The 22,499-nt window shown below is 41.7% G+C and overlaps 1 protein-coding gene across 1 annotated transcript; it reads left to right on the forward strand.

Annotated features, from left to right (window-relative positions):
• Positions 1-17,220: 17,220 nt before the first annotated feature.
• Positions 17,221-20,242, forward strand: LOC128124610 (prorelaxin 1-like). The gene is made up of 2 exons (XM_052761088.1): positions 17,221-17,431; positions 19,899-20,242. Exons 1-2 carry the CDS (start codon positions 17,221-17,223, stop codon positions 20,240-20,242), a joined length of 555 nt encoding a protein of 184 aa, XP_052617048.1.
• Positions 20,243-22,499: the final 2,257 nt, after the last annotated feature.

The following is a 22,499-nucleotide window of genomic DNA, read 5'->3' on the forward strand; positions in this document are numbered from 1 at the left end:
CATCAATGTGCTACTGCTTGAGGTTTTATCACACAGACTTTCCACTCGATATCAGCTCTCACAGGCATCTGGTATGGTGTCCTGTCCCCCACTGGTGACCAATGCCCAATAAATCACAATGTTCAGTGTTCGGAGGAGGAGGAAGAGAAGGTGAAGTTGAGAGGTATAAACAGGAGTCAAGAGGAAGTGTGAGGAGGGAAATGGATTGATATGATCTTATTTCATTGTATACATGAATGATATTCTCAAACACTAGGATCAATAAATAAAAAAATACAAATAAATAAACAGAAAAAAAATTATAGAGGAAAGAGATGGAGATTTCATCTGATGGGATCCACACATGATGGAATACTGCCATAATATCAACTACTCTGGAGGCTGAGGCAAGAGGTTCTTTTTTTTTTTTTTTTTTGGTTTTTCGAGACAGGGTTTCTCTGTGTAGCTTTGCGCCTTTCCTGGAACTCACTTGGTAGTCCAGGCTGGCCTCGAACTCACAGAGATCCACCTGGCTCTGCCTCCCGAGTGCTGGGATTAAAGGCGTGCGCCACCACCGCCCGGCTGAGGCAGGAGGTTCTTAAGCTTGAGGCCAGGCTGAGCAGCAGAGCAAGACTCTCTCTCTCTCTCTCTCTCTCTCTCTCTCTCTCTCTCTCTCTCTCTCTCTCTCTCTCTCTCACACACACACACACACACACACACACACACAATCTGCATAATAGTTGTGTGCTATGGGTGTCCAAAATGGTTTGTCAAGAGTTTTAAATTTAGAATTATATTTGCTTTGCAAGCTTTGCTGCTGCCACTGTTCTCCAGGTGTGGTTTAAGGCCCCTTCAAGGTGGTGCTCAAGACCTTACAGAGGGTTTAGTTGCTGTGCCAATTAGCCAGGCCCTCAGTCCCCTTTGACTGTCAGACCCTTCCTTTGAGCTCCTTGTCTTGATGTAGACACTGAGTTCATTGATAACTCACATTCATTCAATTCATTGATAACATACATTCATACATCTACTTGTACAATAGTCTTTCCCAAGTGCACAGAGAGGAAAACCCCAAACCGATCTACTGAACAACTGCCTTTAAGCACAGCTATATTGAAGTGGGTGCTGGGTTCTCTGAAAGAGCAGCCAGTGCTCTTAATCACTGACCCATCTCTTCAGTCCCCCTCAAGATTTTGAATGTTTTCAATTCACGTTTAAGGGAGAGTGCTGTGCTTTTCCAAAACTTTTAGAAGTTTTACATCTAAAAAGAGTAGTTTCTACTAAACAGTGGTGTCCAGAATCCATGGCAGGATTCATTTCAATCAGCATATTGGCTGTATCCGATAGTATCCAAATCAATTTTTAAAACCAGTGACCAACTGGGAATGTAGCTCAGTGATAGAGTCCTTACCTGGTGTGTATGAGCCCTGGGCTCTATCCTTAGAACCACAAATTAAATAAAAAAAGTCACAAGTAATATGCTTTTTTAAAAAGGTCACCTTTGTCATGTCTTGCAACCATACAAAGTATATGAAAATGGGCCAAAGGCTCATGGGTTAGCCCATCACCCAGAGCTACATAGTAAGTTCAAGAGCAGCCTGGGCTACATGAGACCCTATCTCAGAAAACAACAAAAGGTACATGGGTTAGAAGAGAATGCAGAAGAGACAGATTTCAATTGTGAAAATTGGGTGGGCCATGTAGTTCAGAGTGCTTGGCTAGAATGTATGAGGTTCAGGGTTCAATTCCTAGATAAAAGATAAAGACATACACACACACACACACACACACACTCACACACACACACAGAGAGAGAGAGAGAGACAGACAGAGTCAAGCTTCATGATATTATATATGGTACATATAGTCTATATATACACACATATACACACACAAATGTCAAATTTCAAAAACTCTGCAACCAATATGATCTAAATATAAGCCATCTGAAAATGAGATGTTATACAGATTTTTAACAATTCCAATATATGAATGTCCTAATGTAATATTCTAGAGACTCTAGCCAGAACCTAGTTAAATTTTTTCTGTTCTGCCATTCTGAGAAATCTGAATGGACTCCTGCTGAGAAATCATTATCAGTACAGCCTGCTGTTACTCAAACATTGTGGTGTTTCTTGCCCTTGGAGGGGGGGTTGTCTATTCTGTGAGAGGACTGGAAATGTTCCCTTGGATTTGGCCTTGTGAGCACCCGCAGAAAACTTCAGGAAGACAGTACATGGCACCAAACTACAGAAAGCAGTTTCTGGCATTTTCTTCAAGGCAGACTGTTCAGTATCTCCACTGATTTTTTTTAAATGCCTGCTCTGGTCAGTCTTGTGATTATGAAAACTAGAACACTTCTTGGGTTATGCACAGGCAGAACCCGAGGCCCAGAAAAGGGTGAACAGGTATACCCAGAGAATCGGAGAGGGCTGGAAATCAAGAAGGGGGCTGAGGAATGGCAGTCGGTGTGAGGCGAGGGGGCTGACTTGAGTGCTTCCACCAGAGACAGGCCATGCATGACTGCCAGGGTTGTTACTCCAAAACTCAGCATTGGTAGTGGGGTCCTCTCCAAGGCCAGTTCACTTTTATACACAGTCAACAAAGAGTGGGCTTTTCTCTGACCAACACATACATGTATTCTCACTGCTGTGACTTTGTTGTTCTGAGCATAGAACCCACCCAAGTAGTAGAACTGTACTTCAGAAAATTTGAGTGTTTTTATATTTTCCATCAGTATAAATTACCATCTAAGGTCAAAGAAGAACGGAAAAAAGTATTCTATTATACAATTTCTGGTGAATTCTGGTATTGAAATTAAACATTAAATGCTGCCAAAAGTGTTAGCTCCAAACTCAGTGTTATCTGTGCTACATATTCACTCCTTTTCTATTTGGAAGCATGGGCAGGGATAACTTCAGCTAGACCAGCTCTTTCCAAGCTCCTTTGGTACCCGCTACTTCACCTGCTTCAATTACTATTCACTACCTAACTTACATTCCTCTCTGTCATTTTTTGTTCTCATTTCTTAATGAGAGACCCATTCTGGCAAATTAAATGAAAAAGCCTATGCATTGTGATTCCACTTATGAAAACTAAGGCAACAGTAACCTCAGTTGATCATAACAGCACTTTCCTGGAAAGTTGAGGAATGACTAGAAAGGATTATGAGGGAAAATAGATCTGTCTGTGTCATGATAAAGATATATACATCATTGTCTCCATTTGTCAAAATTGCATGCCTAATATTTGTACGTTCCAGGGTATAATATCTAAAATTATAATAACTCTTGCCATAATTTTTATTGTTATAATTTAAAGAGTAGGAGACTATATAAAGTAATAGATTGTTTATGTGTATGTATGTATGTATGCACAGAAAGAGAGAGAGAGAAAGAGAGAGAGAGAGAATTGAAGATATAAGTGAATTAAGAATGGTAGAACAATAGTCATTGAATCCCATGTTTCAAGAAGGTATTCTTTATATGACACATGTATTCCATATGATACGTATTTCCATCTTTAAAGACTATGGTATTTCCTAAATATATCAGATCAGAAAACTTGATTTTTCTAGATTTTTGAAACTACATCCATTAGAAAACATAAATCGCAGAAGTATAATGTTGAGTGGAAAAAAAAAACCCTAATATTCAGAGGAATTCATTCAACGTGGTAAAAAAATTCCTGAAGCACAACCTGGGTCAAAGAGGTGGCATTACCAAGATGATGAAGTAGGAGGTAGAATCCTTCATCCTCCCACAGAAAACCCAGTTATTTATAAAACAAAATAACCTTGAGAGCACCCAGTAAAAATCTGCAGCACAGTGGAGCAGAATAAAATGAAGAATCTATGTAGACAGGCCTGTTGACACACGTCTGAGACACCAGGATAACTAGTGACAAAAGGAAAGGCTAGAGGTCCCTTAGTGTCAGCTGTCCACAGTACAGTGGAGTCACTGTGTCCCCAAGAGGCCTGCCCATCAAAGGATGCCAGCGTCTTTTGTCACCGAGTGGCCAACAGCCATTCCTTCCTGGAAACCATAGAGAGGGAGACCTGACCGCCTACTCTCCACCACCTCTCCCAGCCTGTGGAGACCCCCAACCCACACTGCTCCAGAAATGCCCACATTCTAGGTCTAGGCTTCTTGGCTCCATTGCCCTGCTCGCATCTCAGATGCCAGACTCATTACTATACAGAACTAACTTGTACTCGGATGCCAAAGTTTCTCTGGCCATACCTATGCTCTGGATACCAACCTTTCTACACTGATCCTGGAGTCACTGGGCTACGGGTGTCCACCTATGTTTTACTCCTGGCTCCTTGGTGGGCTCACCAGTACCTATATATCATACACCATTATTGAAAGTTTGATGGCCACCAGAGCTATCACTGTCCCAGACCCCAGAGCTGGAGTCGTGTGCTTTAGGACTAAGTTCTATGGACATTCCACGATGTCATCATCACTAGCAAATGGAGTGCAAGCCAGACACAGTACCAAGAGGGATGGCTTCAGCCATAACTTCTTCAGTGGAGGATAAATTGGGAGGATGTTGGGGACATTGCCACTGAAGACTCCAACAACTACTGCCATGACTGTGGATATCCTCAGCCTAGGCTGCTGAGGATCTCTGAAAGATGGCCAACCCTGAACTCATCATCTGTCAGGTGACAGAAAACCTACATAAGCAGCAAGGAAGTTGGATTACACTTCAGAACAAACAGACTTAGCACTCCTCCCTCAGCTGCTGAAGACACATTCCTAACAACTGCTCAAGGAGTGTTCTGATGATGGATCATGTGTTAAGTCACAAAACACAACTTAAATTTTTCCAGAAGATTAAATTCATATAAAACACATTTTCTGATCGTCATAGTTTGAAACTAGAAAATAATAAGATGAATCATGGAAAATTAACAAACTTGTAGAAATTAAGCAATATGTTCCTGACTGACAATTGTATCAGAAAAGAAATGTGTTTAAATGTGAAAAAACTAAAATAGAAATACAGTGTTCCAAATTTATAAATATTGCAAAAGTATTTATAAGAGAGATGTTTGTTACAATTGATGTCTTGCAGAGGACCACAGCTCAGCTCCCAACACCCACATAAAGTGGCTCGCAACTGCCTGTAACTCCAGTTCCAGGAGATCTGATGCCTTCTTCTGATGTCCATGTACACCTGCACTCATGTGCACATGTCTTCCTCCAGACACATATACACATAGCTAAAAATAAAATAAATCTTAAAAAAAAAGAGAGAGAGAGACTACTATGAATCTTTAACACCAACAAACTGGATAACCTCGAAGAAACAGGTAGGTTCCTAAGTACCTATACCCTGTAAACACTTAATCATGAAGAAACAGAAAACGATGAGTATGGTGAATTAGCACATCACATTAATAGTATAAAAGACAAAGCACACCATCATTTCAACAGATACTGGAATGGTATGCAGTGAAATTCAATGCCCATTTACGATGAGAATTCTCAACAAACTAAGCTTATATATAAGGAATGTACCTCTGTCCATATGCAACAAGCTCATCACTAGGTGTTTTGGCTACTTATCACTGTGACAAATAGCTGACAAGAAACAGTGTAAGGGAGGAAGAACGTATTGGCTCACGGTCTGAGAGGGTACAGTCCATCATGGCGGAGAAGGCATGGCAGCTATCACAGTGGTGGGATCATATGGCTGGGTACCTCAATCTTGGTATTCCAAATGAAAGCTCAGTTTGGAAGGGGAGCCAGCCTGTAACTCATAAGGTCTGCCTGTATGGCCCTACGTCTGCCAGCAGAGCTCCATGTCCAGAGGTCCTACAACCGATAGGGTGGGAGGGATGCCGGATGTGAGCCTGCCGGCCTGTTGTAGGGTTCTCTGACGCATGGAAAACTCAAGCCCCAGTGACGAAAAGTGAACCGCTGCAGCAGAGCAACCACAAAAGAAACAAAACCCCTGATGCAGGGGAGCTCCAGATTTTGAAGGCCAGGGCCCTGAGTGTAAACCAGGTGGGGTCCTCTGGAAGAGCAGCTGGTGTTCTTAACCCCTGAGCCATCTCTCCAGTCCCAGGCTGGAGCCTTTCTGACTAAAGTATTGTATTATGGTTTTGATTTGTAGCCAGTACTTCTGGTTTTTAGAGTGACATCTGAGGTTTCCAAATGCCTGCCTATCAACATGTAGGACTCTCAGCTCCAGCACTGTGTCTGCCTGCATGCCGTCATGTCCCACCACGAGATGGACTACACCTCCGAAACTGTAAGGCAGCCCATTAAATGTTTGCCTTTGTAAGAGTTGCCATGGTCACGTTGTCTTATCACAGCAATAGATACACTAACTAAGAAAACTTTGGAACTCAATTCCCAGCACCCACACGGCAGCTCACAACTGTCTGTAATTCCTGTTCCAGGGGACCTGGTACCCATGGCAAAACACCAATGCACATAAAATAAAAATAAATAAAAAATGTAAAAAAAAAAAAAAACCCACAATTAAAAAAAAAAGAAAGAAAAGAAAGGCTCCAGCCAAAAGAAAGGAGAAAAGAAAAGAGGAATGCTGGTGGGGGGTAAAGCTGCAGGGACCCTGCTCCCCAGCAGGCAGGATGTGGCCACTTTGGAAGACATGTGGGCAGTTTTCTCTTGGAAAGAAATATGGGAAAGGTTGCAGGAATCTTAGAATACATTAGGAAGTCCAAAGTAAGACCTATACTTCTGTCTTAGTTAGGTTTTCTATTGCTGTGATGAGACACCATGACCACTGCAACTCTTATAAAGGAAAATATTTAATGGGGTGGCTTGCAGTTTCAGAAGTTTGGTCCATTTATTATCATGGTGGGACATGGAGGTATGCAGGCAGACATAGTGCTGGAGCTGAGAGTCCTGCATCTTGATAGGCAGACAACAGGAAGTGGTCTGAGACACTGGTGTGACTTGAGCATGTATGAGACCTCAAGCCCACCTCCACAGTGACACACTTCCTCCAACAAAGCCTCATGCTGTGGGATGTCTTTCTGCATGCTGTGAATATGTGTTGCTCTGATTGGTTGATAAATAAAGCTGTATTGGCCTATGGCAAGGCAAGTTAGAGGTAGGCAGGAAATACAAGCAGATAGACAGGAAGAGAGGCAGAGAGATGCTGCTCACCACCACCAGGAGAAGCAAGACGTAAAAGTATTGGTAAGCCACAAGCCACGTGGCAAAGTATAGACTTATAGAAATGGGTTAATTTAAGATGTAAGAGCTATCTAGCAAGAAGCCTGAGCCATTAGGTCACATAGTTTGAAAATAATATAAGCCTCTGTGTGTTTATTTGGGACCAAGCAGCTGTGGGATATGGGTGGGAGAGATTTGTCCCATCCACAGGGCCCAGGCAGGACACAGGAAAACTTCCAGCTACAGTCATACCTACTCCAACAAGGCCACACCTCCTAATAGTGCCACTCCCCTTGGGGGTCATTTTCTTTTAAACCACTTCAGCCACATAGAAAAAAAGAGGAGGAGGAGATGGGTAGGTTGTAGGAGTAGGCTGTTTGAGTCCTCTTCTAATCACTTGGCTGGAGAGGGAGGGCTTTTCCTCTTAGGGTTATGCATGTGACCAAACATGCCTACTGGTAGTGGGCAGATAAGAGAAATGGCAGATATTAGGCATATAGTTCCAGGAGTGGAACATGGGCCTTGCATGCTGTACTGGGTCACACAGGAGTGGCAGATTCAGTGTAAAGACTGAATAAGCAAGAGCTGTCTGTGTGAGACAGATTTTTGTGGTATCAAGAGTGTGAAGTGGTTTCCATGAGAGTAAGTATGTGATTGGCGTATCTGAGTACTCCAGCAAGCTGGCAGAGGATTGAAACTCACTACTCTGAGACAAGTAAGAATGGTGCTGAGTTCTCTCCCCACAAGGAGGAGTGCTTAGCTGGGAGACTTCATCTGCAGTAGTAGAGAGAGAGAGAGAAGCTGGTAGGCAGGCCGTTTGAGGCCCTTCCAGATTTACCTGGTATCCAGGCAGGACATGATATTGCTGGTCATTCATTTGAGGCCTTAAACCCCAGTTGACCCCTTAATGACTTGACATTAATTTAAACTTTGGTAATGACTGATATTCTCAGGAAAAAAACAAAACAAACAAACAAAAACCCAATTACCTCATCAGGAAGTGGAACAGGCATTTGATACAAGGGAGGACAGGACCACAATTGTTATAATTACTATTTCTGGGGTTTACAAACTTGTGGACAGCAATTGATTCCATTTTTTCAGGGACAGCCAACAGAAAACATCTGTGGTTTCCAGGATTCTTGGTATGAAATATGTTTTTAAGTGAAGTGCTGTTGTCCTTGTCCAATATTGTTGACTCATGCACAGTATTGTTTAGTTCTTTGGAAATAAACTTTCCCGCTTCAGGGGCTAATCAATTACCCAACTTATAGCACTGAGGCTAACACTCAGGAGGTGCACAGTTGGCAGGTTTTGTGTGTATGGCTCTCAGTCAGGGGTGTTTGATAATACATCGGTGTTCTCAGTACGGCCCCTGAGAGTTTTATTTGGTGAGACTCGAGAAGGGCTTTCGGGAACAATGTAATCAGAACTATAACATCTTGTTTGGGGTCCTATTCACAGTCACTTTCCATCTTCCTTTTCTTTTTTTCCTTTTGGTTTTTTTGTTTGTTTGTTTGTTTGGTTGGTTTGGTTTTTCGAGACAAGGTTTCTCTGTGTAGCTTTGCGCCTTTCCTGGAACTCACTTGGTAGCCCAGGCTGGCCTCGAACTCACAGAGATCTGCCTGCCTCTGCCTCCCGAGTGCTGGGATTAAAGGTGTGTGCCACCACCGCTTGGCTCCTTTTGGTTTTTTGAGACGGGGTTTCTCTGTGTAGCTCTGGCTGTCCTGGAACTCACACTCACTCTGTAGAGCAAGCTGGCCTCGAACTCAGAGATCCGCCTGCCTCTGCCTCCTGAGTGCTGGGATCAAAGGCATGCGCCGCCGCCGCCGCCGCCGCCACCACCACCACCACCACCAGGCTCACTTGCCATCTTTCTATACGTCTATTTAGATACTAGCAATGGAACTTTACAAACTCAAGTATGAGATCAGGCTCTGTGATTGGGGTTTGTGATGTTCCAAGAATGCTTGTGGTAATGGTTGAGTTATACAGCCAGAAATTCAGTTGTGCCACAGTATCAGTACCCAGTGTAACGTTAAAGCCACAAACCCCAATAAAGACACACTTTGATGGCCAGCTGCTTTTTAAAAAATGAACTGGAGAGATGGCTCGGTGGCTAAGAATACTTGTTCTTGCAGAGGACCCTCCTTCCGTTCCCAGTGCCCACATGGCAGCTCACTGCCATCTTCAACTCCAGTTCTAGAAGGATTCAAACCCTCTTCTGACCTCAGTGGGTACCAGGCATGCAGACATACATTTGAACAGAATACCCATACACATAAAATATAATAAGTAAGTCTAAAAACCAAACCAAACCAAACCTAAAACCTACTTGGAGTCTGCACAGTGAGTACTGGAGCCATAGGTGTGGCTGAGGTACTGCCAGACTTCCCTGAGCACAGGTACTAAGATTTGAGGTGAACAATAAGTAACGGAACAAAAACCATAGCTCTCTTAATCTCTCAATTGAGAAATTTCCAATAATTTTCAAGCAAGAAACCTTTGGGGATCAGTTTCCTGTGATTTTTCATTCTCGATAAGGCAGCACATAGCCAAGGGAACGCACCTGGTGGCTGTGCCCGCACCTGGGAACTGGAGAGGTAGCACTGGGTTTTACCCAGAATGCTTGGAAATGCACGTCTTCATCGAATTCCTTGAACCCAGATCTCAATGAAATGATAGAATGCAAGGCAACAGAGGTGCAGCATGGCGCGGGTCATCACTGGGCTCAGGTGCAGACTGTCTGCAGTTGGCAGACTGGAGAAAACAGTGAGAACCGACCAGAAAATGCAAAGCCCTGGGAAGTTATCAGCAGGCAGCTTTAGAAGAGTGGGTAGCCTATCTTTAAAAAACTGAGTTTCACTAAGCAGCGGTGGTGGTGGCGCACACCTTTAATCCCAGCACTCAGGAGGCAGAGCCAGGCAGATCTCTGTGAGTTCGAGGCTAGCCTGGTCTACAGAGCGAGATCCAGGACAGGCACCAAAACAACACAGAGAAACCCTGTCTCGAAAAAACCAAAAAAAGAAAAAAAATTGAGTTTCCTTTTTCCTTTAGGGCCACTGGCCAAGCCCATGGTTCCTTTCTGGGTATCATGGAGGCCAGGAGCTAGTTCAGGAGGAAGACCTTGAGTAGAGGAACTCAGTAATCATCTGTGGGAACTCAGAGGTTCTGGGCCACCTGACATGGAGACAGGACCCGTGCTCTATGAAATGGCCATGTCAACACAGAAGAGTCAGGACAATGAGACAGAGATGACATTCAGAGACAGAAGCAGCCCTATAGACTCAGCCCTGCCCATCTCCTCCTCCCATTTCCAAGCTGAGAGCTTTAGACAGAGCTCACAGCCTGAGAATAGGCAGTCACTTAGATACCTGAGTTTTATGTGCTGTCAAGAAAACCTGTGGTGAACCATTTGGAATAGACAGCCAAACAATTACTTCAGTCATCAGATTATTATCATAGCTCATGCATGTACTGCTCAAGAGTGTCTAAGACCTTTGTGAGAACCAGTTAGTGTATGCTCGATTTAATGCTTTTATTAAAAAATGTATTTGGAGCAAGTGCAAGATGACTGACTAAAGGTGCCTAGTGCTTGGCTTCTGGTCTGACAGGAAGAAACAGAATAACAAATAAATAGCTGTGTTTAGAAGTCGGTGGTGCTGGACACAGGAAAAGAGAAACAGAAACCCTGGAAGACACAAAGATTAGAGAGGGCAATAGAGTGTGGGAAACTGTGATCTCAGTTTTCCTGGTTGGGGGGAAATACCACACAATGGGAGAAGGGGTGGTAGGGGAGCCCAGTAGTTGGGGACTTTTGACATGGCCTCTCCTGGTACTGGGCCTGACAGCATAGAGTCGCTGATGTTGACACCATAATTGTCTCAAGCTACATAGTTAGCCTGAGCCACCTCTGGACGCAGACGTGAATTCTCTGCTTCCCAGCTCCAAAACTGCTGCCATGCATAGCCTCTACTCGCCTGAGCTGCCCCAGGTGGAGTGGCTGTGCTCCATACTTTGAGTACCACCATTCCCGCTGTCAGAGGGGTTCCCACACAAATGCCTCACCCCCACAGCTGTAGGTGCCACACCTACAAGGTCATTGGAATATCTCTTCACTCATCATGACCCTAGAGACAGAAAGGGTCTCCAACCCTTCTAACCACACACATCATCCATAGCCAAAGCCATCAACCACCACAGAAACTATAGAGATCCTATACCGCAGGGCCCAACAGGAACGAAAGGCAACATGTCTTACCAAACCAATACCACACAAACGGTTCTACAAAAGCCACAAGTGGTCCATCAGTGTGGAAATATCAGCTCAGGGTCACAAGAAATATGAGAAAACACGATGCCTCTAAAGGAACACACGAACAACAGACCTCAGTACAAGGGTTACTGACAAAAGACATGATATAAAGAGTATTTATCAACTTCAAAGAATGAGTACAAGGAGACCAAAAGGCATTAAAGACAACAAAGGGAAAACAAAGTTAGGAAATCAAACCATGCGATGAGCGAGCTGTAAAGTGTAGTGCCTGAGATCTTTGAAAAGAACCAAGAGAGAACTTAGAAATGAAGAGCTCCAAAAGTCACCTGAAAAATGAGGCAGGAAGTTTAAATACAGACTAGCTCAACCAGGAAAGAAACCGGAGCCTGAAGACAGATCTTAAAATATCTCAGGCAGAAAAGAAAGAGAAGAAAGGGGCTGGAGAGATGGCTCAGTGGTTAAGAGCACTTGCAGCTCTTCCAGAGGACCCGAGTTCAATTCCTGGCACCCGCATAGCAGCTCACATGTGTCTGTAACTCCAGTTCCAGAGGATCCAACACCCTCATACAAACATACATGCAGGCAAAACACTAATGCTAGTAAAGTAAAAATAAATAAAATTTTAAAAAAAGAAAGAAAGGAAAAAGAGAAGAAAATAGTGCCTCTGAGACATTATTAAGGAATAAGTACATTCTGGGCACCAGAAGCCAAAGAAATAGAGAAAAGTATTAAAAACAAAGAAACAAGCAAAACCTATTAAATGATAGGCTGGAAATAGTTGGAAAATCTCCCCCATCTCAAAGATAGACATGCAGGTATAGAAGGCGCATGGAACCTCAAGTAGCATTGTCAGAATTGACCCTCCTGTGGTATATTTAGCCACACTGTGAAAGATACAAGGAAATTTTAGCTCTGAGGGACCCAACACATTCTTCTGGGCTCCACAGGCACCTGCATCCATGCATGCACAGGTCACAGACAGACAGACAGGTAGACAGACAGACAGACAGACACACACACACACACACACACACACACACACACACACACACACACACACAATTTAAAAAAAATCTTTAAAAAAGAAAGAACTTTAAAACCTGCAGGAGGACAGTAAAAAGTTCCATTCACGGCTTCCATTGGTCTAACAGCTTTACAAAGAGACACTTCAGAGCCGGAGGGAAGGGAACGACTGATTCCAAGTTCTGAAAGAAAACGCTGTCAGAAAACTGTCCTTGACAAAACTGTCATCCAGAAATGAGGGAGAAAAGAAACGAAGACCCCGAAGAAGCAAAATCAAGGAATTCATCACCATCACAACAACTTTCATCAGACACTTAGCCGAGTCCTAAACCAGAAATGAAAGAAAGCTACCACCATGAGAATACTGAAAGAAGATGACTCAAGAGAAAGGAAAGAGAAGTAGGATAAAGTCCACTTTAACGACATATTAAACCAAAGCAAACAGAATAAAATAGAAGACATAAATCAATAAAATAAGCAAAATATCAGGAGTAAGTCTTTAGCTATTAATAAAACAGAATTAAATGTAAATGGACTAGATTCCCCAGAGTAAAAAAAACTACTGACGTCTTCACAGGAAAAAGCAAAGATGATACGTCTTTTTCTGTGCCTGGGCTATTTCATTTAACACAATGTCTTCCAGTTCTATCTACTGCTATAAAATAATAGGATTTCATTCTCCTGGTGGCTGAATAATATTCCACTGTGTATCTTTACTATATTGAGTCTGTATCTTGACTATTATGATCTGTGCACATTGGATGCACAGGTATCTCTCTGGTATTGTAACTCTATTGCTCTGGGATATACATCCTGAAGGGAGTTAGCTTTAGCCTTCCTTCCCAAATATCAATCTAACAAGACAAGGAAATTAGTAGTATTTTTATATACTATCATATTTTTAGTTACTTTAGTTACTTCCATACTATTTCTCACCAAGCAGTGTATTAGACTGTAAAAAACAAAACTAGATTTGTATGTAGAAAACTGAAAGTTGGGAAGATGGGTAGGAATGGACAAAGGGAAGCTAGATTTGACTAGTACATGCTGTACACATGGCCTGAAATGTCACACTGAGACATATTAATACATAACATTAATATGTTATCAAAAATAGAAAGGAAAAATTATTCATTTAAAAAACTAATATGACATAGCCTGAATGGATTAAAAAAATGAAGCTCCAATGATCTTGGAAATAAAAACCCAGTAAGTCACCCAGTCCAACAGTACGTTGCCCGCAGGAAATTCTCTTCACCAGTATAGACACATGAGGTGTCAGAGAAAGATATTCCACACTAGTGAAAACCAGTAGCAGAGAGGAACACCTATACTTACAGCAGATAGAATACACTTGACATAAACTACAGAAAGAGACAAAGAACGAGATCAATTCAACAAGAAGACATAACAATTATAGATGTAAATTCACCTGTGCTAAAGCATGCAATTTATAAAAACATTATTAAATCTCAAGGGGTATATGATCTCCAATACAGCAAGAATGAGGGACTTCAGCCTTTTACTTTCAACATGGGACAGACATCCAGATACAAAGAAACACCAGAGTTAACTCACACAGAAAGATGCCGGTGGAAACTTTCAGCCTAACAGCTGCCAAACACACACTCATTTCATCAGCATGTGGGGCATTCTCCACATTAGGCAAAACAAAATAACAGATTAAAAAATCAAAATCATATCATGTACTTTGTCTAGTCATAATGGAATAAAACGAGAAATCAAGAATAAAATAAACTAGCCGGGTGGTGGCGGCGCACACCTTTAATCTCAGCACTGGGAGGAAAAGGCAGGTGGACCTCAGTGAGTTCAAGGACAGCCTGGTCTACAGAGAGAGTTTCAGGACAGTCAGAGTGGTTACACAGAGAAACCTTCTCTTGAAAAAGACAAAAACAAAAACAGAAGGATAAAGAAACTTCAGAAATTAGAAAATTATATGAATGTATGCAGACTGAACAAATGATACTGAGTAAATACTAAGTCATGGAAGAAATAACGAAGGAAATTGAAATTGTTTTCAATTATGTCTATATACTCCTACTACAAAAAAAATAAAAAATTATACTATGCTATATTGGTTTAATAATATCTCAAAAAGCTGTATTGTATCTCTCTTTTCTTGTACATCCTTAAACAGTGTAATGGAAAAGAATAAACTTTCAGCCTAAAAGAAGAAAATTCTTAAAACTTATGAAGATAGAATCAACATATCAAAGGTTATGGAATTTAAAAAAATCAATAGTAAGAGTGAAATTTATGGCAATAAACACTTCAGAAAAATGGTAAGATTTCAAATAACAGCCTAATTGTGTGTTTCAAAGACCAAGAAAAGCAAGGACAGGTCAAATCCAAAATAACAAAGACCAAAGAATAGATAGAGAATAAACTATAGTTGAAAAGATAAATGAAATGAAGAGCTGGTCTTTGAGAGGATAGACAAAACTGAGAAACTTTTAGTTGAAATAACTGAGACAGAGAATGAAGGAGATGCAAATGATTAAATCACAAACAAAGAAGTGTGCACTACAATCCATGTGCGGGGAACACAAGGATCCTTAGGGACTAGTGAGCACCAATGCACTAACAAACTGGAAAATCTCAGAACATGACTTCAGGGGCAGCTGCCCGTCTGTCTGTTCATCTGTCTGTTCCCTGGGAGCCCTCCTGCCGGACTCATGCAGCTGAGACAGGGTACTAAAGAATCAAGTTCATTGTGCGCATTTTTTAGAAAAGGAAATGTTCTGGTGCTGTGTGAAAATAAAACTTGCTGTGGGGTTTGGAATAATGCTGATGGCTGCTTAGTTTTCTGGTACCAGTATTTTCACGTGCTAAACATTCCTTCTATATGTTTAATGAAAAAGATATTTTGAATTTTCTGAAAAAACCAACACACACTAATGGCTTTGGAAGGCATTAGTAGTCTGGCTGCATGCCCCAAGTCCCTTTTGTAACAAAGGAATTCTATGTAAAGAAAGCATGACAATATTTATTCATTCATTCATTCATTCATTTATTTATTTATTTATTTATTTATTTATTTATTTATTTATTTATTTATTTATTGCATTTAACTAAGATATCTTCTAGTTGGAGTTAAGAATGTTTGCTTAATTTCCAGCCTTGTTTTCTAAAAACATGTCACAGGTTTTTGGGTCTTTAGTCATGTCAGACTTCCAGACTGAGGCACCACAAACTCAGGTTGTTTTGTTTTGTTAATTATATGTTTGCTACAAAATATTATAGTTTCATCACTGAGAACAGTGTAGAAAATCTGAAAAGGCCTTATATGCTATGTACAATATCTAATAAATCAATTTCATTTCAAAAAATTTGGAAAGGAAAGAAAAAGATGGATAAATTTCTGGATATAAATAAATTATCAAAATTTAACCTTGGGGATATAGAAACCAGAACAGACTAACATGGGTAATGAGACTGAGTAACCAAGAAGTCTCCAGACAAAGAAAAAGCTGGTCCCAGATGGCTTTGCAGCTGAATCTTACCAAATTCTCAAGCATCACCTATTCTCAAACTATTCTAAAGATCAAAATTCATTCTACCTGTCAGCATCGCCCCATACCAAAAGGAGACAAAGACACAGCAAAGAAAACTAGAGACCAATGTCACTGATAAACATAGACATAAAAACACTCAACAAAATATTAAAACATCACAAAGATCATTCATGGTGACCAAGGTGGATGCATCCTAGAGTTAGATGTAAGGATGGTTTACCATTTGAAAATCAATAAATGTAATACGTCATCAGAATGAATTACAAAAATCATAAAAATTATCCCAATAGAAGTAGGAGAAACATTGGATAAAATTCAGCGTTGCTTCATGATTTAAAACAAATTATAGAAAGTTCATACCTAACATAATCAAGAGTATATGACAAGCCACAGCCTCCATCATATTGGATGCAGGGAAGCTGAAAACATTTCCTCTGATATTTAAAACAAGACAAGGAAACTGACTTTCACTGTTCTCGATCGATATATTCCTGAAGAGTTTAGGATGAACAATAAGACAACAGAGTGCATAGAAAACAATTAGGCAGGGAGGAAGTCAAGTGGTGCAGATTATATGATTCTATATATAGAGAAAAAAACCCCACACTCCATTATGACTAGCAGAATCTCCACTCTAGGATCTAAAACCAACATACAAAACTAACTCAACAGCATTTTAAAACAGCAAAAAGGAATTTGCTGATAAGAGATCACAAAAGCAGCCCCGTTCACATCAGCAAAACAAAACAAAAACCAGGTTTCAATATTTTCTACCAGGATTCTGGTGAAAAGTTGTCAGTTGCCCTCTCTTGCCCATAGTTCACCCCACTTCTGTTATATTTTCTACAGACGGACATACCAGACACTCCACGCTGGCAAACCTTTGTGAGGAGGTGGTCTGACTTTACTACTGATGCGACTTAGTGCAGTAGTCCTGCCTTATTCAGTAATTAAGGAAAAACCTCAAATCCAGAGTAATTGTGGCATGCGAAATGGTTTGAGGGCAAGAGCAGAGAGGAAAAGTTCTGTGGGAGGGACAAGGACAGAAGGGTGACCCGATGAAGGAAAAGTGGGTAAGGTGATCAAGACCCAAGAAGGCAACACCGTGGGTGGGCGGAAAGGGGGTGGAGCTGGAACCATCAACCCAGGCGCTGAGAGTGCCCGAGGGATATAAAAGCCCGGTTGAGCTCCGGGAAGGCAGCAGAGCCCAGTCCCGCCAAGGCTGAGCCTCCCAGAAGCTGCCCAGACCGGGATGTCCAGCAGATTCTTGCTCCATCTCCTGGGGTTCTGGCTGCTACTGAGCCAGCCTTGCGGGGCGCGCGTCTCGGAGGAGTGGATGGACCAAGTCATTCAGGTGTGCGGCCGGAGATATGCCCGTGCGGTGTTCGAAATCTGCGGGACCTCCTTGGGAAGACTGGCTTTGAGCCCGGGGGAGTCAGCTCTGCAATATCGGCCAACGACAGGTGAGCGCCCCCTCGGATCTTTCCCAGCCTTCCCGTGCTTTCCACTGGCTGCCCACCAATAGGAAAGTGCCTCCTTCTGCCTTAGTTCCTGATCCCCAGGCTCAGGTTTGCCTTTGAAACTTGCCTGGGTGAAAGAGTTTCAATGAGAACCCATCAGAGGGAGGTGGGCGTGCAGCTTCATGCTAGGGTAGAGTTCGATCCTAGGGGGAGCCCAAATCTGTCCTGTGGAGTATGCCTAGGAGAACTCCTGCTCCCCGTTTTTAAGGCATGTCACCAAGACAGCCTTGTCCTGCATCTTTTTGAATTGGGTCTTGCAGTTCAATCCAGAGGGTAGGGAAGTGCAGGAGAAACAGCAGTGACTAGAAGACCATAGAGAAAAGTGAAGGGGACCAGCAAGAACGGAGGCTAGCCTTCAGTCTATCATGGCCGAAAACTCATTGGTTCTATATAAAAATGCAGTGATTAAAAAGTATGTAACTGTATGAATTCAGTTAGATTAAAGTTTAATATCTGAGTCTAGTGTCTACAAACTAAAAATATGGACTTCAAAATAAGTTAAAAAGTAATTTTAAACAAAGAATTTCAAGGCACAAAAGCCTGTAAGTTAACTCTGACCCATACTATAATTGGCCTTTGCTCACTGACTCTAAATGCATAGAAAGTTACCATAAGCTTTGCTTGACCGCCAAGAAAGCCCTGTCTGGACAAAGGTTTAGAGCAATGAGGGACCAATAAGGTGAGTTAAAGCTAAAGAGTCTTAGGGGAAAAGAGCTAAAACTTCTGATATACATAAAATGGTACAGAATGTCACCTGCCACGGCCGGTTTAGACAGTGAATGAATGAGTGGGGAGTAGAGAGATGAAGTGGAGCAGTACCATTGCTTTCCCGCTGCCTAATCCCAACTGCTGAAGTGTATCAGTGGCTCAAAGAACAACAGAATTCTCGGGAAGGAGCTTTGTCCCAGGGCACCCCTGCATAGGTAAAGGGTTTGGCTTTCTCTAAAGGGTAAGCCTCCATGGCTAACCAGGCATCTCCCTTCCACATTTGTTGTGTCTTTTCGATTCTTTGGTTTTATTCTGTCAAGAGGAATGATTTATTGGTAAGTTGAAGTCAGCAGCAAGAACTGAGCCATTGTACTATAATTTAAACTTAACCAACACTTCCAGTGTCTTTGTTGCTAAAACTCTGAATTTGTGCATTTGGAATAGACAAGGCCAGGGGCAGGTTTGTGTTACTCTAAGGGTTTTTTGTTTGTTTGTTTGTTTTGTTTTGGATTTTTTTTTTTGCAGAAAATATTTTCTTTTTAAACTCCTAACTGGTATTGCCACATGGAAACAGTCCGTGAATGCTGAACTATAGATAAGTAGTAAGAAGGCAAGGGCAGGTGGGTCTAGCAGACTTTCCCACAGCACTGGGGGAACACCACACTTAACACTTTGGCACACGTACCCTGGGAGACACCAATCTCTTTGGGAAGCACTTGGTTTGAGATTAGTATGCTTTTAAGCCAGCAGTTCTCAACCTGTGGGTCAAGACCTCTTTGGGAGAGGGGGGCCATATCAGATATTTACATTACGATTCACAACAGTAGCAAAATTACAGCTACAAAGTAGCAATGAAAATAATTTTATGGTTGGCGTCAGCACAACATGAGGAAGTGTATCAGAGGATCATAGCATTAGGAAGGTTTTAAGCTGTTTCTCTCCTGAATACACAGTACCACAGTACCATCGACTTGGAGAGAACACTCTGGGAAAGGGAGATGGCCACGTAAGTGTTTAGAGACACACATGCTCCTCTAGTCAGAGCTGAACTGTTGGAAATCCTGTCTTTTAAACTTTATCCTGAAGCAGTAACTTGACACTCAGGGACACTAAAGATCTTAAAATTGTGAAAATATTTTTCAAGGATTACTTTCATGGCTCAGAAACAATGAAGAAAATTAGAAAACATGCAAATGAGGGGGAGTTTTTGTTTTTGTTTTGTTTGTTTTTTGAGACAGAGGCTCTCTACATAGCCCTGGCCGTCCTGAAACTCATGCTGTAGACTGGCTAGCCTTGAACTCACAGAGATCCACCTGCCTCTGTCCCGCAAGTGCTGGGATTAAAAGTGTGTTGCACCACGCCTGACTTGAGAACTGGTGTTTTCATTAGCCAACATGATTTCAGAAAAGTAAGAGTTCAATGTCAAAGGGTGAAAATTGCTGTGAGAAAAAGCAAGAAAGGAGTGATGAAGAAAGACACTGGAAGGTCATGTGGAAAAACCAGAACCTTGGTAAGATCATAGCACTCTGAACCGTCCAGCAAGCAAAACCACTTAGATATTCAGTACTTGCTGATTCTGTTTCAGAGTTTAATTATATCCAGGCAAAATAGGCGTTTTTTCCTATTCAAATGTCTATAGTTCCCGAATGCTCCTTGACATGAATATTTTCTCCCCCACCTACTTTTTTTTTAAACTTAACAGAAACTGTGCCATCCCTCATCAACAAAGATGCAGAGCCTCTAGATATGTTTAAGTGCCTTCCAAATTTGTCACAGGAGCCCAAGGCAGCACGGTCTGAGGGGAATCCATCATTACCAGAGCCACAACAATATGCACCTGCCTTGAGCAATTCAGTTGGTAGCTTGGAAGGCTTTAAGAAAAGTTTCCATAATCCACAAGGTGAAGCAGAAGACAGCAGTCCTCCAGAACTTAAATACTTACGCTTGGATACTCCTTCACGGAAAAAGAGGCAGTCCGGTTTATGGCTGAGTGAGCGATGCTGCCACATTGGTTGTCCCAGAAGATCTATTGCCCAGCTCTGCTGATATGGAGCTAATTGTGCACAACTCGTCCAGTGTTCGAGTGTATTCTTGCCACCTGCTTGACGCCTCTTTCTGTTCCCTTTGATTATTTATAAGAATCTGTGAAATCGTTATTTACATTTGGACTTGCTGTTTGATGTGAAATAAATGTTCTTTGCATTATTGTAGTTCTGTTAATAATAATTTTATGCAAAACTCATTTTGCCTTTTTTAACAGTCTTATTGCTTTTGAGTGATATTCCTTCAAAATGGCTATAAAATCTTACCACTTAACTATGCATAATAGCTCACCTCAATGCGATGCCCTCGTAGGGAATGCTTTGCCCTCTTCTGGCCTCTGCAGGCCCCACACATGCATGTGGTACAGAGACATCCAAGCAGGCAGAACAGCCGAACACATACAATTTAAAAGTTAATAAAATAAAATAAATTTTAAAGTGCATTTAATTTAATATAATTTAACAGATCCATTCAACTGTGCTAATGACAAATAGTAGTTTAATGTGTTTTTCACACAACACATACTCATCATGTCCAATTTAAGAGACACTAGATAATAAATATGAACAAAAGATGATTCCATTCACTAATAAGCTTTTAAAAATGATTTTAAACACTAAATAGTGTAATAATAAATTAAAACGATGACAGAAGTAGGGAACCAGTACAAAAGAACTCATAAATTCTCATTTATTCACTTATTCATTCATTTACTAAATACTATAAACTTATTAGCACTTAATTATTTGTTGATAATATTATTAATTGTATCTATTATACTGAGGCATTGTTAAGAACCTATAGTATTCCAGACACTGTTCAAGGCAAGGAAGATATCACAGTAAACAAATCAGATGAAGATTCTTACCTGCTTGGAGAACACATTCTGGTAGGAAGGGAGTAAACAAAGGAGGTAAATCTACCACATGTCAGTTTGTAATGGGTGGCGTGAGAAAATACAAAGCAAGACAATAGGGTTACTACTGCTATGATGAAACACCATGACCAAAGCAACTTGGGGAGAAAAGTATTTATTTGCTTATGTTTCCACATCACTGTTCATCACTGAAGAACTCAGGACAAAATTCAAACAGGGCAGGAACCTGGAGGCAGGAGCTGATGCAGAGGCCATGAAGGAGTGCTGCTTACTGGTTTGCTCCTTGTGGCTTGAACAGTCTGCTTTCTTAGAACCCATGACCACCAGCTCAAAGGTGGCACCCCCCACACACAGTGGGCTGGACTCTCCCCCACCAATCGCTAATTAAGAAAATGCCCAACAGGCTTGCCCACAGCCCAGTTGTATGGAGGCATTGCCTCAATTGAGGATCCCTCCTCTCCAATGACTCTAGCTTGTGTCATGTTGACATAAAACTGGCAAGAACTGGTATAGAAAGCACGGAGTATCATGTAAATCAGATTGTCTGGCACATATACTTTGAGCCTTTAAGTCTCCATCTATATATGATGGATAGTTCTCTCACAGCATTTCCCTAAAAAACGTTCTGATTAGAACATACGGCCCAGTATAGTTTGGATATCGGTTGTTTCTCAAGGAGAGGGATGAGATTGTCCTAATCTATATCATGTCGTCTTTAAAAGCTCCAGCTGACAGTTGATTTAACAGTATTCATGGATGCCACTAGAACTCAGGACAAAACTAGGGGAACAGAAAATGGAGAAAAGACAGACTCAGAAGACAGAAAAGAGAAAGGAATGGTAAGTGGAAGTGCCGAGAATATTACTTACATGCCTCTCTGTGGCTGGCACCCTGAAGTTGATGAAATTACTTCCATATAATAAAATCTCAAAGAAAATGGTGAAGAAGGCAGTTATTAATGCAGAGACTCGCAATGGGACAAAGTACAGAGAATAAGTGACTGTCGAGTGCTTAGCCCTAAACAGGACATCTAGGTCTCACCCCCATCAAGGCCCATGGAACTTCAGGGAAGAGTGGAGTGGCAAAAAAAATGTAAAGCTCTAGAGAATGGGGAAGAGTGCTCTGAAATGCTGTCTTCTGGACACAGACCTACACAAAACTGGGTCTCCAGCATTCCATCATGGGTCAGGGAATGGGGTTGGGGTGCTTATGAGGTCTTACCCCTCCCTGAGAGGTGTCTGTTTCTACAGTGGTATACTCAATGGTAAGTTGCCCACACTACAGTAAGTAACTTACCCATGCTCATCCACGCTACTTTAAACTCAGTGAGTCAAAAAAAAGAGATTGGTTCAACATATGCAAAAAATATATGTGTAATTCAAC

This window comes from Peromyscus californicus, unplaced genomic scaffold (genome assembly GCF_007827085.1).
Source record: "Peromyscus californicus insignis strain IS unplaced genomic scaffold, ASM782708v3 Scaffold_4__1_contigs__length_199733344, whole genome shotgun sequence".
NCBI lineage: Eukaryota > Metazoa > Chordata > Mammalia > Rodentia > Cricetidae > Peromyscus > Peromyscus californicus.

What these genes read in the sequence shown, in the direction of transcription:
- LOC128124610 (XM_052761088.1), top strand. Translation starts at nt 17,221, where the DNA reads ATGTCCAGCAGATTCTTGCTCCATCTCCTGGGGTTCTGGCTGCTACTG. An exon ending in GCAATATCGGCCAACGACAG is followed by an intron (nt 17,432 to 19,898) that starts GTGAGCGCCCCC and finishes TAAACTTAACAG; the next exon opens with AAACTGTGCCATCCCTCATC.